We start from the raw sequence: 20,755 nt of genomic DNA, 5'->3' as shown, positions 1-20,755 counted from the left end.
TAAAACCGATTTTTTAAAAGTTTAACATAGTAATAGCGGCACCTTATTATTTATTAAGTACCAGGTCCTTTATATAACTTATGGCTAATACATGAACATTACTATGTAGGTATTATTGTCTGTATTTTGCTGCGAACATCAGAGAGAAACCAATTTTGACAGAATTCAGAAAATTGCCTCCATTGCCTTCTTGTCTACGAGCACAAGTCACTTGAATCTATGTCTGTTTCTTCTTTTTGGAAAATAGATTATTTTCTTTCCTTTTTAATTTATTTGAAATATTTGCAGAGAGGAATAAAGACATACACAGAAAGATTTTCTATTCATTGGTTTACTCTCTAAATAGCTGCAACAACCAGAACAGAGACAAGATGAAGGCAGGAGCCCAGAGCTTCTTCCACGTGTCCAACATGGGTTCAGGGGCCCAAACACGTGGGCTTTCCTCAGCCACTTTCAGCAGAAGTGGGGCAGCTAGGTCTTGAACCAGCCATTTAGGATGCCAGCATCTTTTTTTTTTTAATATTCATTTATTCATTAATTACATTGCATTACATGACACAATTTCATAGGTACTGGGATTCCCCCCCCTTTACCCCAAACCCTTCCCCCATCATGAATTCCTTCACCTTGATGCATAACCACAGCTCAAGTTCCGTTGAGATTCCCTAATTAAAAGTTTACACCATACAGAGTCCAGCATCCCACTTGTCCAGTTCAAGTTCAACGGCCTCTTAGGGAGGCCCTCTCAGGTTTGTAGGCAGAGCCAGCAGAGCGTCACCTCGATCAATTAGAAGCTCCAACATATCATCAGCAACAGTCCAGGTATGATGAGGCTGGTGCAGAGTCCACTGATTGACATAGTCCATCTTAGGGTTTCCCCTTGTCCAGTTTTCTGCTGGAAGCATAAAGCTGAGGTGGTTGATTCATCTACACCATTTTCCATCTTTTCTTGGTTAGGCAGAGGTTTAAAGGCAATGCCGCGGTGCTGGCCCCCAGATCATTTTCACAGTACCAGATCATTTAGTTGGGCTAATAGTCATCTTCCCTGATTTATCTTCCTAGGGAAAAAAAGTTTAAAACCTTCTTTCCCTTTAGATTTACTTGTCATGGATTGGTGACTGGTCAGAGTTATATTTTCCGCGTCAGAGCTGTTAATGCTGCTGGACTTAGCGGCTATTCCCAGGATTCAGAAGCTATTGAGGTCAAAGCTGCCATCGGTGAGTTCCTTATGCATGACTTGGTTGAGGGAAAACAGTTTCCTGAGTTTTAAAGGAAGATATCTTTCTCTGCAGAAATCATTTAAAGTCATAATACTGCTGTATGGCTACCCCTGAGTGGGTAATTTTCTTTGACTAGGTGATACCTGACATTCTATAGCTGTCACTTTACAGATCTTCATCACTCATCCATATTCTGGGCACCTGGAACCTTTTCATCTTCACACATCCAAGTTTCCTCAGATACTTCACGTTGTGTGAAACTCCGTTCTAACTTCATCACAGCACTGGGAAGGGCCATCCTGATTTCACGAAGTGGGACAGCACCCGTAACACAGACCATCTTGTACTAACAGCCATTCATTCCATCTGCGACCAGCCTGGCTTGTTTTCACTAACAGCATATTAATCTGCTTCTTGTAAATGCTTCTGAAATTCATTGCAAAGCACATTCCATGGCTTAATCACAGGTTTACATATGTGTGTCAGTTGTACCTACCAAGCTTGGAAAAGTAAGAAAGAACTCGGGTGGTTCAGAGTGACAAAAATAAAATCTGTGAAATGACAACATATTAAAACAACATCACTTAATATTACTTGCATTCACTTAGCATTCCATATTACTTTTTTTTTATTCCATATTACTTTTTAACATTGCTTGTAATATGGACAAGAGTAGACGTGTTTCCTTGAGACTGTGAGGTACAGATTTTTACTGTTGTAGTACTAGACCTATTTCTGTTATAAACTCAGAATTTTTAATATTGTATCTTAGTTTATAATCTTTTAAAGACAATCTTGTTGAATAATAGAGCTTATATATGTCAAGAAATGTCTCAAGATTTGTTTTTCTTGTGTAAATTAAAGACCTATTTGGGTTCTGCAAATAGAAATGGTTCCTGTTCTGTCTGTGGTTTTTTGCTATTGTTGTTGCTCTCGTTTCTTCTTTTTCCAGAATATGGAGACGTCAAAATGTCCTCTGGTGTAAATTATGTGAATCGTATGCTTTCTTTATTTCATGCAAATTCAAGTGACTTCTGTAAAGCCAAGATTGTTTTGTTCTGCTTGTGGTCTTGATGTGTTTTCTACTTATTCTCTTACTTAAAAGCATTGTGCGCTTGTGTCCAGGCTTACTGCATTTCTGTTATTATTTGAAAATTGTAGGGAGAGGAGTGTCTCCAGATGTGTGGCCTGAGCTGAGTGATGCGCCCGGTGGACTAACAGACTCCAGGGGGCTTGTGCATGAGGCCTCCTCACCAGCCTTTCAGAAAGATGCTTTGCTCTCTAGCAAACTTAACAAACCTTCACCACCCAGTAGCTCCCACAACACGGGCCAAACAGAAGTGAGTAAAGTAAGTGAAACAGTTCAGGAAGAGCTGACCCCATCACCAGAGAAGGCAGCTCCTAAGGGGAAAAGTAAGTCTGAGCCCCTGAAAAAGAAGAAGGACCTAGGTGAGAGTCGCCCAAGTCAAACCATCACATCTGTCTCCATCCTGTCCTCATGTCTTGTTGTCCAGATGCCATCTTCCATCTGTGTTTGCTCTCACCAGTGTTTATTCTTGATCTTATGTGTTCTCAGCTCGCCATGTGAAATACTTTAACCTAATGACTTGGGGAAAGTAATTGGGTATGGCTTTGGGGCTCAGTAACAGTACAGTGCTTACAGTAATTTGGTTGTAGAGCCTTTTTGATGCTGTTTGTCAGCAAGAGACACCTCTAGGCTCATTTTACCAACAGAATTAGTAGGAAGGACCTAAAAGTCGAAGCCGGCATATAATCCTCTAAGACGTTCCTGTTTCAGTACATGTTGCAGAGACGTATTTCAAAAACAAGTAACATTGAGGCAGGGTCATAGTCATTAACTTCTGTTGTTCTTCCTCAGGTTTTCAAATGATGATCTACATTTAATTCAAATAACTGAAAAATCCCTGTCTGTTCTGATATAAAATCCACAATCCCAGGGACATTTCTTTTAGTAAGCTGAGAATGATTCAATTAGGATACCAGATCTCTGTAGTATATGTAATGTGTGTGTATGTGTATATATATATATAAATTTTCGGTAGGTAATTGGATAAATTGGTACATTCAGGAAATGGAATATTACTCATTGCTAGAAACAAATGAGCTATTAGCCATTTATATCATGCATCATATATATTTATCTGGCATAAGATGTTTTATCAAATAAAAGATGAAATGACAAATTTATGGTAATAAATTCCCTTAAAACATTTTTATTTGTGGGTCCAATGGTTAAATGCTCACCTTGCAGGCACCGGGATTCTATATGGGTACCAGTTCATGCCCCGGCTGCTCCACTTCCCTTCCAGCTCCCTGCTTGTGGCTTGGAAAAGCAGTTGAGGACGGCCCAAAGCCTTGGGACCCTGCACCCACGTAGGAGACCTGGAAGAGTCTCCAGGCTCCTGGCATTGGATTGGCTCAGCTCTGGCCATTGCGTCCATTTGGGGAGTGAATGAATAGATCAAAGATCTTCCTCTCTGTCTCTCCTTCTCTCTATAAATCTGCCTTTCCAATAAAAATAAATTTTCTAAAAAATGTTTTTATTTGTATTTTTTAAAGGCAGAGTTAGAGAAAAAGAAAGAGATCTTTCATCCACTGAATCTCTCCCCAAATGCCACAATGAAGCAAGGAGCCAGGAGCTTCCTGCAGGTCTCCTACCTGGGTGGCAAGACCCCAAGTGTAGATTGCAGTTTAATTTGCTGTGCCACAGCACCAACCCATAGTGATAAATTTCTAATTGCCTTTATTTCATGCCCTATCTCTACCTGACCTCAACCTCTGAAACCACTTCTAATTTTTGCTGTTTTAATCACCCCTCATCTCAGAATATTAGATGGTCATTTAAGTGTTCATGTTCAAACAGTATTCTGAAATTGAGCCCTTTTTGTTTAAATGTAAGGAATAAGGGAGGTTGGTGAGTGAGAAATGAAAGAATAAGGTAGTTTATCTCCTGTAATCCAAATAAAAACATAAAATTACTTTTACTGTTATTGCATGTTTAGGTGGATTTCTTTTCATCACCTCATTCTCCTCTTCATTGAAAACTATGTCAGTTATTCATTGAAAAGTAGATCAGCAAATCCGCAAAATGAAGGAAGATTTTTGAAGTATCTTCAAGTATTTTTTCTAACTAGGCAGTAACAAACAGTGGCAATCGTATAGTATTCTGCCCTGCATAAATAGTATTCCAATGTCAGGTTAAAAATAATGCAGCAAAAGTATCATATACTAAGAGAAAGTCACAAGGCCATTGCACCTGGTTTTTACAAGAGTTTTTGGAAATTGTTACTGAGTTCAGCTCCAGAATAAGCTTTCTCCTGCTAAAGGTAGAACCTGTGGAGCAGTAAAGTCTTCCCAAGGGTGAGTGAACCTGAAAAGTGAAATGCCAACCATTTGAAATGTATGGAAAATTCTAAGTAAATGATTTCAAGCAGAAGCTGATATACACATTCCACTCTCCTCAGGGAGCAAATAAAAACAAAACCACGCAGGAAACAGAAACATGTCCCCTGGAAAAATATTTCTTATTGTGGAGAAAAGAATCATTCTTTACAGCATATCATACGATCTGGCTGGGCTGATTCTTTTTATTTTTGGCATAATTGCAGTGTTATTTTTACCTCGTGTTCATTTTTTTCCCTCATATACCAAGTCAGAGGCTAAATAACTCAGCAGACTCATGTTGTAGTTTTATACCTCAGGATTTAGTGCTCTCATACATAGTACCATTTAAGCAAATTTGATACATATGGAGTCATAAATGTATTTCTGTGTTACTCATGAGCCATTCTTATTGCAACAGCGGCACCCTCTCCACCCCATGACATCACATGTCTTGAAAGTTTTCGTGATTCAATGGTTCTTGGATGGAAGCCACCAGATAAGGCTGGAGGAACAGAAATTACTGGTTATTATGTGAATTATCGTGAGGTAATTGGTGGGGTACCCGGAAAATGGAGAGAAGCCAACATCAAGGCTGTCAGCGATGAGGCATACAAGGTAAGCCTGTGGCTTCTGTCCTCCGTCTGGAACTGTGATCTCACACGCACACACCCAGCACCTGCTACAAGGATTCCTGCCATTTCTCCAGTGCTCTATGTCTGCTGTATCATGAGTTTGTACAAAACAAACCTAGGTGAATACAGTAGTTTAATCAACCAGGTAGCATTTATATATTCTGATTCATACGTATAAAACTTTCTTAAAATATATACCATAAAATGTATCATTATGAAAATGAATGTCTCTTTCAAAATTTACGAAGCATCTACATCCAGAATGCTGCTAGTTTCGAGTTCTGGGATCCAAAGGATTTGAGATATGTAATTCCCAGCATCTAAATTGCAGAGGACAAAGGGATAAGAACTTGATGACTATACTGTTTTCTAACAAACAGTAGGGAGGAGGTGCTGTTGGCCCGGGAGACGTGCTTCACGTCTGTGTTGCTCCGTAGGGTGGCCTGTGTCAGGCACATGACACTGTTGCCTTCACTCATGGCCCTGCCCCTTGCTGTCATTAACTAAGCCCCAGTGACCCTCTCCCCGCACTCAAAGACCCTCATGTGTGGGGGGTTCAGGATGGGGTGAGGCCAGGGGAGTCCAGCTTTCCCAGCTCAATGCCACATGCTTTTGACTTAATATTTATAAATGATGGATTATCACAAGCATACTGATTGTGCATTTTTAAGGTTCTTTCACAACTATGTATGTAGCAATAATTCAATAATTCATTTTTATTTCTGGAATGGTATTTTGTCATCTAACTATCACAGTATACTCTTCCATCCCATTACTTAGTGCTATTTGGATGTTTTCACATAGGGTAGCCAGGAATATTTTTATACTCATGTGCTTGTTCATATATGAATTTCATTTCTGTAGATTATTCACAGAGTATAATTCCTGGGCAAGAGTTTACCTTCCATTTTAGTAGATAATTCCATGTTGCTTCCTGGGGAGCGTGAGAATAACTACTGCTTCACACAATCTTGTCAACATTTGGGATATTCACACATCTTCAGTTTTGGCGATCTCAGTATCAAATGATTTTAAATGTATTTTCCTTTGTAAATGATTGATTTGGGTATTTTTCATGACATGCCTTCTAAGATTTTTACCCATTTTTTCTAATGGCCTTCTTACTTATTAATATGAATACTGTATGACTCTGTAAATTGTGTCTATCTTCTACCACGTGGTGGCATGTTTTTCCTCTTTATTGAGATCGCATTATTTTAGTGTTGTCAAGTTAGTAATAGTCATGTGTACTAGCATTTCCTTCATCATTGATAATTTTGTGCTTTTTTGAAGAAATGCTTTCTTCATTCCAGGTCATGGAGATATTGTTCTAGATTATGTTCGAACCAGCTTTATGGCTTGCTCACTTAGATTTCAGTCATTAATTTATCTTTAGATTTTTGTATAAAGCTGTGAAGCAAGTCCTACCCCACATCCAGTGGAGACGTAGTTTTCCCAGCATCGCCTGTTGGTCCTTTCCCTGCTGTCCTGCTAGGCCATCTGTGTTATAAACCAATTTCCTTATATGCACTGGACTGTGCGTCTCTTCTGTTCTGCTGGTCTGTCTACTCTGGCCGCAAACCACCATGATTCCATTATGATGGCCTTACAGTAAGTGTGATAACTGATCAACAAAGTTCTCCCAGCTACTGCGTCTTCCAGAGATGCTACTGGCTGTTTGCACCCTGATGAAAATTATAGAATTACACTGCCAAGTTTTATCAAGAATGAAAACACACAAGGAAAAAAATAGACAAAAAAAAAAAAAAAAGAAGGAAACTAATGTCCCTTGGAGTTCTCGTTGCAGTTACTTTGAGTCTATGAATAAAGAATGGTTGCTATTAAAAAAAATTGAGTGAGGAATAATTGATGTTTTTTAAAAACCTGAATCTTCTAATCAATGAATATATTTCTCTTAATTGAAGTTTTTCTTTCAAGTTTTCTGACTCAATGCAGAGATCTATCATTTGTCTATTTATAGGCACTATATATTTTTAGTGTTATCAGTAGCATGTTTTATACAGGTTTTATTGCTGGTATAGAGAAATATTACTACATTTTATATACCGATTTTAAATACTGTTGTTATATGTAGTTTTTTTGCTAAGTTTTCTTAACAGCTTTAATAAGTTATCTGTAAGTTCTTTTAGATTCCCTTAGTCACATCTATAGTCATTATGTAAATCATGATAGTTCAGTTCTCCATTTATAGCTTCTGTATCTTTTACTCTATTTCCTTACCTTTCTTTGTGCCTACAATCTTTTTTTTACACATAGTCAATAGAAGTGATGATATTGTTCATTCTAGCTTTCATCATTTCACCATGAACCATTAAGTGTGATAGGTGTTTTGTAGAAACTTAACCATCAGTTAGAAAAGTTTCCTTCTACTTCCAGGTTGCCTGGCATTAATTAAAATTTTCAGTTTTTTTCCCCTGAGTTTTGAAATGATCACATGATTTTCCTTTGGAATTTAATGTGCTATATTGTAGTAACTATTTAATATCAAAACAGCTTACATTCCCAGGAGAAATTCATACCTTGCTACATATTTGTGAACTTTGTTGCCAGTTATCATTTAGAATTTTGGCTTTTATGTTTATGAATGAGATTATAATGAGTCTAGAATTAATTTGTACAGATTTCTGACAAGGAGAGTACAGGTGGAAAAAACAATGAGATAACCTCACTTTATGAGATCTAATTTACCCACCACAAAATTTACATTTAAAATGTTACTTTATGAATTTTGAATTAATGCTCTATGTGCATATAAAGTGTCTCTTAATGCTAACAGTGTGTTTTGAAGTAATATCATATGTACTATTGTATACATTTTTCTGTGTTTATGCTTCAGACTTAGGGGAAAGATTTTTCCATCTACGGTTGGACTTTCCAGAAAGATCTTTCCAGAAAATTCTTTGTCAACTAAAATATTGCTATCCCATTCTCTGTCTTCTCTTCTCTGGAAACTCTAGTTAAACGTTTATTTGATGTACTCATTGTCTCTTCCATGTCTGTTAATCTCTGTTTCCCATCATTGTGTTGTTCTACATTGTGAGCTGTGCGATGTCTGACTTTCTACCATTTGTAAGGTCTAGTTTTCTTTTCTTTCTTCTTTTCTTGCTGGTGAACACATCTAATATTTTTTTCCTTGCTGTATTTTCCATTTCTTGTAGGTCACATTTTATACATTTTATAGTTTGCTGTCTCTTGCAAACTTATCACCATTTGCAAACTTATTGTACCATTTTTATTTTGTAAATACTTTGCATGTATTACTTCATTACATATATTTAACCACAACTCAAATCTTTTTGAGGGATATGGGAAATACTAGCTCACTCAGAAAAGAGTAGGAACATTGTAAGAATATGGAAATTTTAATTCCCATGTTAGAATTAATTTAATTCCAAGTTGTACACGAATTAATTTCCACTGCTATACAACGAATTACTACAAATGTTTTGACTTAAAGAAACATTTGTTCTATCACATATCCGTTTATATCAGTTTATCTCAGGATTACATGGGCTGTGGTCTGGGTGGCAGCTGGGCTATAATTCTCATCTGAGTTTGAGTTCCTCTGCCTGACTCACTCAGGTTGTGGCAGAGTTCAGTTCCCTGCAGCTCAGGGGCTGCTGCCCTTCTTCAAATGTGAATTTTGCTGGGCAGTTCACAACATGGCATCTACTTCTTCCACATCATCAGAACAATGTTTCTTTTCAGAAAAGGCCCCGCTCCATTTTGACAATTCTTACCAGGAATGTTACTAATTAGCTAGAATAATTTCATTTTTGATGTACTGAAATTAACTGATTAGGGAACCTTAATTATAATACCATTTCACTTTGTCATATCATGTAGAACAATTACAAGACTGATTTTCCAATACATTTACCATATTACACTGTAAGCAGTTCAGTTTCACTGAAGGAAAAGATTATAAAAGAGATTATAAATTTTATAAATGATTATAAAAGAGACTATAAAATGATTCATTGAAATTCCCCTCGGGCAATAGCCAACATAGGAGGTCAGCAAGTAAAATGTTAAACAACTAGAATAAAACAAGGTCACCCTAGGTATGTGCAACACGGGAGATAGAAAGAATATTGAACAACCAGGAAAAATAGAGCTGAAACATTCATGATCTGTGATGTTGTCAATGTTGTAGATCAGTGACTTGAAAGAAAACATGGTGTACCAATTCCAAGTGGCAGCCATGAACATTGCTGGCTTGGGAGCACCCTCCGCAGTGAGCGAATGCTTCAAATGTGAAGAGTGGACCATTGCTGTTCCAGGTAAGCCATGAAAGCCCTTCCAACCTTGAAGCCCTAGAGTTAGTCCCAAAGCACTCACAACTTGGAACTGCACTGCAGTGCTACACAGACACTCTTAAAAGAATTAGAATCCTCTTGGCCCCTTGTGTTCACCTGAAATACTTTTACAGTAATAATAACAGATTAAAATAGTATAAGTCCCTTATGCTTGTATTCCAACTAAATCCTACAGCCCCCATCGCTCACCCTCTGCTTGGAGTGAGATTGAGAGAAACACACAATTTGAGTGTCAGGAGACCACACTGGTCTTTGCTTTCACTTTTTCAAGGCCAATAAAGGGCATCTAAAACTCTTTCCTGTATCCCTTCATTCTCATGCATTCTCTCTCTAGACCTAAGTCCAGCTTCTCTGCTCTTGCCTGTCTCTACTAACTGTCCATTCTTTTCTGTCTCTCTCCCCATATTCCCCAAACTCCACATCCCAGAAAGATTCTGGAACCTGGATGGCAAATAATCTCCTTCAGAGATTGTCAATATTAATTACTCTTATAGAGGTATGAAACTGATTTTTAAAATGGGATTCAAACAAATTTACCAAGCTACTAGGATTCAAGCTAGCAACATTAATCTGTGATACTGACTTCAGAGACTGAAACAATATAAGTGTCACAGGATGAGTAAATTCTTCTACTTGGGTTTATTATCAAAATTTTGAATTTATGATTTATTTTATTTGTTTTAAAAAACACAGAAGAGACAGAAGATCTTTGATCTGCTGGTTCACTCCCCAGATGGCTGCAATGGCCAGCATGGGCTGAGCTGGGACAGAGCTCATAGTCCAGATCGTCTTCCAGGTCTCTCTTGTGAGTGTAGAGGTCCAAGTGCTTGGGTCAACCTCTGCTGCTTTCCCAAGCCGTTAGCAGGGTACTGGATCAGAAGCAGAGCAGCCAGGACTAAAACCAGCACCAGTATGGGATGCTGGCACTGTAGGCACAAAGCTCCTAAACTTTTAAAATATATATCTTTAATTATTTATTTGAAAATCAGAGCGAGAGAGACAGAGAATGAATATCTTCCATCCATTGGATCACTCCCCCAGATGATTGCAAACAGCCAGGGCTGAGCCAGATGGAACCAGGAAGTTTATCCAGTTCTCCCACAGGGTAGCAGGGATCCAAGCATTTGGATCTTTCACTGTTTTCCTAGGCACATGAACAGTGAGCTGGATCACAAGTGGAACAGCCGGGACTTGAACCAGCACTGATATGGGATGCTGGCCTTGAAGGCAGCAGCTTTATCTGATCCTGCACAAGCCATCCCCCTACCAACATTTGCAACAAGTGGCATAGCACCATCATTGGCCATATTAGAGCCCAGTGCCACCCCATTCCTGTACTTGAAACCTTTGAAACCTTCATGTTATCCTCATCTAGTGACCATTTGCATCACTTTTCTCCCAAGTGTGACTAGAAAAGTTATAAAAGGAATTTAAAAGAAGTTCAAGTGCTCATTTCAGGACAGAGGCAAACACGGTCTGCTTTTGTACCTTCCTGAAGCCAGTTATTATTTCTTACATTCTGCCACCCACATAAAAGTAGATCTGTTTACAAATTCTTGGAATTCCTGAGGCAAGTTAAGTGCAAATGGCCATAGACTAAGACATTCTGGACAGGCCTGAAGAAAATATTTCAATAAAAAGTGATGTAGACGAAGAAGGTTACAGGGTAGGAGAACCCAAGGGACAGACCTCCACCCACCCTACCACCTGGATCCTCTGACTCCTCTTTGATTTAATGAGCAGTGTTGCACAAGACATAACCAAAGGAAGTTCCTGTAGGAGAGAGCAGTGAGGATAGCTTGTCATCCATTCATTTTATAGTTACGGAAATGGAGATCAAGTTCAAGGGAGTTCACAAGATAACAAGTGGCAGAATCAGGTTTGGAAATCAAGTCTTCCTGTTCCAGACTGCAGGTACTAGGAAACAACAGAAACGAATCCCTCCTCTGTGAAGTAGGGTCAGGGTTCGAAAGATTCTGCAAGGTCATGGTCATAAAAGCCCTTTGCAATGAGGTATCTCATGTCAGTGAAAAACATCCTGTTAGAAAACTAGGATGGCACACATATTTGTAACTGTTAAACCCAGGTAAAGAGCCAGACAAATATTGAAGTACAAATTGCAAAATGCCAGTGATGGCATGCTATCATCTGTGTTTGTAATTGGCTCTCAGGCCACTGAGAGTCATGTGGAGCAATTTTGATTGGTTAACCAGAAATCAATTGTTATTTTAAAAATAACAAGGCAAAAAAGGGGGGAGGGAATAAAACAATGGTTGTATCATCTGCAGAGCAGTTGGAGATTATGTGAAGATATGGGCAATCATTGCATCCTCCCAAGAGTGCAAGGAGCGTTACCTATCTTCATATGCCATCACAGGGAACTGCTTTCTTCAGGCTATATGAGATTAAAGGAAATTTTTAGTTTATCACTGAAAAATAATCTGAAATAATCTGCTACTAAAACTTTGTGGCTTGAGGGCAACCCTAACTTAACGGGCTGAGGTAGGTAGAGTGGTTAGGGAAAGATCACAAAAGGAATCACAAAATTCCTATTTTCATGTACATATCAGCATCAGTTCCAATTAAAGACTTTAAGTATGGTTGTACATTGACTCTTTTTCTCGTCTCTTCTCTGCATCCCGGTTTCTCTCAGGACCACCGCATAGCCTCAAGTACAGCGAAGTGAGGAAAACCTCCCTGGTTCTACAGTGGAAGCCTCCAGTCTACTCGGGGCGGACTCCAGTCACTGGCTACTTTGTGGACCTGAAGGAGACCAATGCCAAGGAAGACCAGTGGCGAGGACTCAATAAGGCAGCGATTATAAACAAATACCTCAAGGTAAGGTGTTTCCAGAGGCTGTGCTCTTGATCGGAATGTCGGAGTTAGCAGGATGAAACCGGAGACCGAGACCTCTGATCCTCGTCTGGCTTGTATTAACATGCTCCTGTAGCGTGGGGGAAAGCTTCTGATACTTGGAACAGTTGCTTGCATTGAGCCGGAATTCCCCTGCTGAGTTTTAAGAAGCGTTCACCAGCTTTCTCATGATCTTAACTTAGCCACCTCACAGTTCTATTGCTTGAAGTCTTAAAACAATACTGCTTGGGCCAGTGCCTTTGTACCATGTGGCACTATAATACCCACATCCCATTTGGGATGTGGCTGCTTCACTTCTGATCCAGCAGCCTGCTAATGCGCCTGGGAAAGCAGCAAAGAATGGCTCAAGTGCTTGGGCCCTGCAGTCACGTAGGACAACTGATGAAACTCCTGGTCACTTATGTCAGCTTGGCCCAGCCCTGGCTGTTGCAACCATTTAAAAGCTGAGCTAGTGGACAGAAGATCTCTCTGTCTCACTGTCTCTTCCTCACTGTAGCTCTGTCTTTCAGATAAATAAATAAATCTTTTTTTTTAAATGCTGTTTATTATGCCTGCCTCTGGCTCTGTTGGAAGGTGGCTTGCATTGAAGGTGCTGGTTGTACAGAGTCGACACCAGGAAACCTGTGTCTGATTGCTGGGCTTTGAGTCAGGCCCTGCCTCACTTGAGCCGCTCCTTCCTGCTTGTGCTCACATAAGTGCTTGTTATCAATGCTTGACCTTCTCCTCACCCTTATCCATAGTATTGCCTTCCAGATGCCTCTAGAATGTGCTAACAGAGCCAGTTACTACTCTATTTACCAAACCCTGCTGGGCTATGGCCACTGAATCTTATTTGTATTAAACAGAAGCATTAAAAAAAAGGTTTTTTTTTTTAACATTTTTTGTTAACAGTAGCACCTGGAGAACTTAAAGCCACAGTAGGGCCTCAGAGACTGGGGGGAATATGATTCTGTTGGTTAGTGCCTTGAATGAAGTATGAATTCACTAGTCATTCAGAAAAATGCACACTGCATTCACACAAACCTTTCTTTCAGCAAAAAAGGCTATTTCTATAGGGCAAGCCTTAGAGGATATTCAGATTATACCCCGCCAATCAGATCTTTCCCACTGGTCTGCTATCCTAATTGAAATACCTACTGCTTGTCAGCCATTCTGTGGGGTTAAGGCTTTATAGTAGCTGCAATGTAAGTATCTCCTCTAGGAGATGAACTCAGCCTAGTACGTGCCAGTCTCCCCTCCACCTACCTTACAAAGCTCTGAGGAAATAACGAAGGGACTCTTTGTGTGGAAGGTAAAAGTTCAGGGAAGAGCTGGAGCCCAGGATACCATCTAGGTGTTCAGATGAGTCAGGAAGCCTCTAGACTAAAACAAACAAAAACAAAAAAATCCCTGCCTTAGGATGGTGTAACATCAAGGTCAAAACTCATGGCCAAACATTTCTAGATCCTCAACCCGCCCAGCACAGGATGCCAAGCGCCTGAGATTGGACCTGACTCGGGTGAAACAAGACAAAGATGAGAAGCTATGCAAAAGAGACAAACAGTCCAGAAAAAAAATGAGCAGTAAGAAAAACAAACAGTTTAACCTATTGAAGAATGGCGAATGTCATTTCATTCATCTGCGTGTCATAGAGTACTGTGAAAGAAAACTGATAAAGGCAGACTTGGAGGAGACTGAGGTTAACTGTGTGTGTCACAAACCTGGAGGTGAACTTCTGCAAGGAAATGACCTTTTGGTTTATGAACAGTTTTCATATATTTTTATTTGAAAGGCAGACTTAGAGAGAGAGAGAGGGAGAGATAGAGGGGTCTTTCATTCATTAGTTCACTCATTCCCCAGATGCCTGAGACAGCCGGAACTGGGCCAGCCTGAAACCAAGAGTTTCATCCAGGTCTCCCAGGAGGATTCAGGGACCGGAGCCCTTGGACCATCCTCTGCTGCTTTCCCAGGCAGTCGCAGGGAGCTGGATAGGATATGGAGCAGTTGGGACTGGAATTGGTGCCCATATGGGATGCCAGCACCACAGGCAGAAGCTTAACATGCTACACAACCATCCTGGCCCCTGTTTACGAGCAGTTTTTAAAGTAGAAGTAGAATTTTTGGTTTTCTGAATGTAAAATTAACACCTACTCTTGCTGAAAAATTCAAACAAGGCATAAAGTAAAAATGCCTCCTAGTTTCGATAGCCAGTTTGACATATGTTCATTCTTTTGGGTGTTTTCTGTTTAAAAAGAAGTCAATCCTACTATAGGCCAGAAATTTATGAATTAAAAAGTGCAGTCTAATGAACTCAGTGAAAACAGGAGAGCTCCATGAATAGGAGAACTTAACTTTTTTGCAAATGCAACATAGTGGGATAGTTTCTGTGGAAGCCCCAACATTCATTCCAACTTTTTTTGTGTGAAGATGATAATATTTGGGCATCTTTTTTTTTTAAGATTTATTTATTTATTTTATTTTATTTTTTTTTTTTGGAAAGGCAGATATACCGAGAAGAGGACAAACAGAGAGGAAGATCTTCTATCCAATGGTTCACTCCCCAAATGACTGCAATGGCTGGAGTTGAGCCAATCCAAAGCCAGGAGCCAAGAGCTTCTTTCGGGTTTCCCATGTGGGTGCAGAGTCCCAAAGCCTTGGGCCGTCCTCGACTGCTTTCCCAGGCCACAAGCAGGGAGCTGGATGGGAAGCAGGGCTGCCGGGATTAGAACCAATGCCCATATGGGATCCCTGTGCGTTCAAGGCAAGGACTTTAACCACTAGCTGTCGCACTGGGCCCCATTCCAACTTCTGATGTCAGGGGTTCCTAGAAAGAGTTAAAGATGCATCACTTTCACTAATCAGTCAAAGGGACTGATTTACATTGTGTTTATGACAACAGAACGCTACTATTTATGTACTGATCGTCTTCATTGGAGCAAATGGATTTCTGAAATGAATTTGAATTTAAGCTCAGGCTAAATTCAAAATTCCTCATTTGATTTCTTTGTTGGTAATTACAATCTGGTGAAATAGGAATATTTGGAGTGATAAGGGTCAAGGATGTAGAAAGCAAAGACATTATGGAGAGGAGAAAAAACTCAAGAAAAAGAAATACATGTGTCTAAATAATATGCATTACATAATTAGGGTGCTTTGGAGCTGTTGGTCCACACCCCTGAGGTGACAGAACAGTGGCAGTGTGACCCTGTCAGCCCAGTGACCCAACGCCTGTTGCAGCAATGACCCACAAGCACACACTACGTAGGTGGCAGCTTCAGAGACAGGTACCCGATAATTGGCCTAGTTTTGTCATAACAAGACATTTTTCTGTTCACTTCTAGGAACCAGAGTTTCTTGACATTATTTGTAATCATAGAATTTATTTTCATACAGATTTTTAATCTATTTATTTAGCCAGTTAGCTATTTTATGATACATTTCTATAGGTTTTGGGATTTTCCCTTCCTATTCTCCAAATATCCTCCCCTCACTGATTTCCTCTATATTATTACAATACTATAGTCCTACAAAAACAGTCAGAAGTTCAACATTCTGCTATTTAAGGGTATCCTGACATCGAAGGATTGGACAATGACAGAGTCCAGCATCCTATTATCAAGGTATATTTAGGGCCTGAAGCAATAGCCTAGTGCCAGGATCCCATATGGGCGCTGGTTCTAATCCCGGCAACCCTGCTTCCCACCCAGCTACCTGCTTGTGACCTGGGAAAACAGTCGAGGATGGCTCAAAGCCTTGGGACCCTGCACCCGCATGGGAGACTCAGAAGATGCTCCGGGCTCCTGGCTTCGGGTCAGCTGAGCTCTGGCCGTTGCAGCAGCCTGGGGAGTGAATCATTGGACAGAGACAGAAAATCTGCCTCTCTGTCTCTTCTCCTCTCTGTATATCTAACTTTCCAATACAAATAAACTAAATCTTTAAAAAAAACAATATATATATACACATATATATATATATATATATGTATATATGTATTTAACAGTTTCATTAGGAATCCATCTTTGGTTTGGAAGTAGAGATGCATACTGAATTGTATCCTCACATCTCAATATGATAATCTGTTATACAGTTCCTCTAGATGATTATGTATCTATTTATGTTTACCAGTATTATCTGTTGGTCTTGTATCTTGCATAAAGGTTGCCTTACAGCAGAGAAAACACGTGATATTTGTCCTTTGGGGATTGGCTTATTTCACTGAGCCTATGGTCTGTAGTTGGGATCATTTTGTGTAATTTTAGAACTTGACTATGTCAAAATCTATGCATTTAAGCTGAGTCTATGTTCAAAATTATTTCTAGATTAAAATTCATTTTAAAAATCCATTAGCTGCAGCGAAAGCTATTGCTATATAAATGGTGTTGTTCTGTTTAACAAACACAATAAAACAGATTAAAATCTTAGCAATTTGATATGTAATCCATTTGAATACATGGTTACACACACTTCACTTGACTGAACAAATGTATTCCCCCATTGTTTGGTTTAAATCATGTTTTGTGCATTGATCTTCAACACAAAAACTATGTGGAAAAATCATCACCTCTGGGTGTAATAAATCCTCCCTTTAAGTGTATCATGCCCTGGGGGCTGGCATTGCGGTACAGCAGGTGAAGCCAGTCACCTCCTGCAACACCGGCTTCTCACATGAGCAAGCAGATGGAGTCTTGGCTGCTGCATTTCCAATCCAGCTCCCTGCTCAGACACCAGGGAAAACAGTGCAAAGTAGCCCAAGTACTTGGGTCCGTGCCATTCATGTGGGGAGACCCAGATGGAGTTCCTGACTCTTGCCTTCAGCTTGGCCCAGCCCCGGCTGTTGTGGTCATTTAAAAAACAAAACAGTGGATAGAAGATTTCTTTCTCTTTCTGTCTTTTCTGCTTTATCTCTATAACTCTTTTCCAATAAAATAAAATTTTAAATAGAACTTTTAAATTCACATGTTTTAAAGTAGAAAGATAATTTTATGAAATATTAACAGTATATATAATAATGATAAGACCATGCAGAACCCAAAGAAAGTTACAGAAAACTTATAAAGTGAGACTGTCATGAAAATGGATTATAAATCTTTTTTTTTACAACTAACTCTGAAGCATGGCACACGTGTGATATATTCTCAACAGGCATCTTTTTGACTACTAACAACTTGAAGATTTAAAATTTTAATGCATTTTGATGATTAACAAGTTCAATTTACAATTATGTTCATTTCTTATCTGTTTAGTAAGAAGTAGCTATATTAAATTTATAGGTACAATTTCTGGTTTTGTTCTAGCACTTTCTCTTATGACAAAAATGGCATTTGAAATTATTCACGGATTTTCTCAAAAATATCAGGGAAAAGTTAGAACATATGCTATTGTAAGCATATTTCAATTTTTTGAGCAAAGAAAAAGGTAGCTAACTCATCTAAGCAAGGCACATGTATATTTCTCTCTGTTTCTGATGTGGGTGCCCATTAAACCACCTTAACAAAGGAATACCTCAGAGTTGGAAGAGATCTTAGAAAAAGTCCATCCTATCTACTTACAGATTCTGGTCCAGACATAAAGGTGGTAGTCCGGAACCAAGGCACTCACCTAGAATCGGGACTCTACCACAAGTCCTGTGCTATTGGTGCCGTAGGGTTCAAATATTACTACAGAGGAAGAGCACACATTTTTCAGTCATTTAAATAACATTGTTTCTAAAATGTCCATTGTTCCTATGACTGCTGCCTGCAGGTTCAAGGCCTCAAGGAGGGTGTGAGCTACGTGTTCCGTGTCCGAGCCATCAACCAGGCTGGAGTCGGGAAGCCATCTGACCTTGCTGGCCCTGTTGTGGCAGAAACCCGTCCAGGTGAGCTTTCACCTTTGCATCAAGATTAATCTCATCCATGCCAAATACCAAATTACTTGCTAATTTTCAAAATCATGAATATGCGCTATCTGATTAATTGGCAAGCAGGATGTTAGCATTGACCATCATTTATTCCCTCACAGGCTCCTCAGAACAGAAGTGAGTCAAGTTTGTGGTGATCCTGAGGTTTTTCTTGTTCACATGTTAAAAAAGCGAAATTCTTAATCAAGTTGTTCTTCCTAGACCAACTGTTCTAAGCAAACACTCCTATGACATTTTATATTATAACCTTGTCATAATTCTCACACAATTTCCAATCATCTGGATGGCAGGAACAGCGCAGGTAGCAGGCACAATCCTCAGAGAAATGTAGGATCTGTGTAATTGTAGCTCTTAAATTAAATCAGGACTCAGCAAGCCTTTTCCGTGTTGGACAAAATAGCAGATATTTTTGACTCTGCAGCCCCATGAACCTTGTCATAGCTACTCAACTCTGCCATGGTACGAAGTAGCCAAAGATAATACAAAATTAAGATGCACAGCTGTGCTCCCATAAACAGTTATGCATGTAATATGTACTATATACATTATAACATTTGAATTCTAATTTTCCATGTCCTGAAATATTAATAAACTCTTGATTTTCCTCAATTGTTTGAAAATATAAAAGCGTTTCTTAGCTTGTGACCCATGCAAGCAGAGGCAACAGTCCAGATTTAGCCCACAACCCGTGGCTTGCTGACCTGTGGGTTAAACTAACAGCCGTTCCAACTGAATGCTCTATGGAGCTGAGGCACCACCCACTTTCCATGGTTGGGTTGGAGAGGACAGTCTTCCCTTTTAGTATGAGAACAAAGTTTACAGTGTTCCTGGGCCACGGAGTTCCAGAGCATTATGTAATTATACTTACTTATTTTATCGTTCAAATCTGTATCATTTTTAAAGTTAGCATGTATTTAATCTTATTTAAGTTAAAGAAAGCACCAAAAGCAAAAAAGGATAAAAATGTTAACTAGGTTTTTTTTTTAAATGTATTTGATAGAGAAGTCTTAGCTATTTGATTACTTACAGATACCCATAGTAGGCAGGACTAGGCCCAGGCTAAGACCAGGAGCTGGGAACCCATCCCAGGTCTCCCACATGGGCGACAGGAGCCCAGTTACCGAAGTCATTGCTGCTGCCTCCTGAGTGTACATTAGCAGGAAGCTGGAATCAAAGACAGAGCTGTATATCAATCCCAGGTACCTGCCCCACCTGGGAGACAGAGCCATCTCAGCTGCTAGGCCCAGTTATCGCAAAGTGTACATGATGTGCCCTTTGAGGAAATGTCTCTATCTTTTGCCCTAGTTCTTTTTTGTTTTGTTTTGTTTTGTTTACGATGCCATATCCAATGTTTATTAGTCTACCATTCTGGCTCTTTCTTTGCTTCTTCTTTTTTTTTTTTATTCATTGATTACATTGTATTATGTGATACAGTTTCATTGTCTTCATAACCTATTTTCAGCTACTCTGTAGATGTGGGCCTAATAAACATGACCTTCTTACACAAAAGAGTGATAGGTGTCCAAGGGAGAGCTTTTCTTCATATAAATTCTTTTTAGGAAAATTCCATGAGAAAGCAGAAAAGTTCTAGAAACATCTACACCCAGGAAAAGTAACAAAGAAGCTAGCACATATCTACATATTCCTGTAGGTTCCAGATCCTTCAGTTGACAGCACTGTGGAAATTGATGGATGTGCGCAAGCCCCAAGTGCAGTGTCTAGTCTCAACATTTAGATTGCCTTATAAGTAAATTCTTACTCTAGTTATGAATAAACCAAAAGCACCCTGAAAGACATAGATTCCAAATCTCACGGACTGAAAAAGTGTAAATCAATTACTCAGGCCTAGCATCGGAGTGGCAGATGGCAAATGCATGACATTAACAACTCAACGCTGAGAGAAAAGGATGCACTGGCGACCTCGTGGGTGAGAGTTTGTTTCCGTGATCTGGAATAAGCCATTAAAAATCACTTTTGTGGCTATTCCACTTCCATTATGGAACTGCAAATAATAGCTGCAGACATTGACACACTAAGCAGTGTCCTATGAACCCATTCAGGAACCACTGGCTAACGGCCCAGGAAAGAATCTGGGGACACACATAGTCAGATGTTGCCCCTCATAGAAGATCTGAAACTCCGGTGACTTCGGGCCTGTTTAATGCACAACAGGCACATCCATTCTTTCAACACGTGTTTCTTGAATTCCTACTGCATAGCAGGTGCTGTGCACACCCTAAGAGCACAGTCATGATGCCATCTCTGCATGCTAAGCTTAGTAATTAGTGGAGAATACAAAACTTATGACCTGATATGATTAGAGCTTGGACATATGGTCCTAAAACATTTCCAATAGTGAGTAAGCTGTAAAACAGTTGTCAAAGGTAAACCCCCATAAAAAAAATT

General features: G+C 39.5%; 1 protein-coding gene across 2 annotated transcripts in view; it reads left to right on the top strand.

Annotated features, from left to right (window-relative positions):
• MYOM1 (myomesin 1) overlaps positions 1-20,755 on the top strand; it is a 129,981-nt gene that overhangs the window by 71,762 nt on the left and 37,464 nt on the right. Inside the window, exons 17-22 of one of the 2 annotated variants that reach the window (XM_004579617.3) lie at positions 1,096-1,217; positions 2,382-2,669; positions 5,044-5,240; positions 9,435-9,561; positions 12,251-12,435; positions 18,193-18,307. In XM_004579617.3, the coding sequence (XP_004579674.2) occupies positions 1,096-1,217; positions 2,382-2,669; positions 5,044-5,240; positions 9,435-9,561; positions 12,251-12,435; positions 18,193-18,307 (1,034 nt within the window). The remainder of the gene's footprint in view (positions 1-1,095; positions 1,218-2,381; positions 2,670-5,043; positions 5,241-9,434; positions 9,562-12,250; positions 12,436-18,192; positions 18,308-20,755) is intronic. The other variant, XM_004579618.3, reaches the window with a different exon arrangement.

This window comes from Ochotona princeps, chromosome 18, assembly GCF_030435755.1.
Source record: "Ochotona princeps isolate mOchPri1 chromosome 18, mOchPri1.hap1, whole genome shotgun sequence".
NCBI classification, from domain to species: Eukaryota; Metazoa; Chordata; class Mammalia; order Lagomorpha; family Ochotonidae; genus Ochotona; species Ochotona princeps.
Note: the sequence above shows the minus strand (reverse complement) of the source record. Positions and strands in the feature narration are given on the sequence as shown.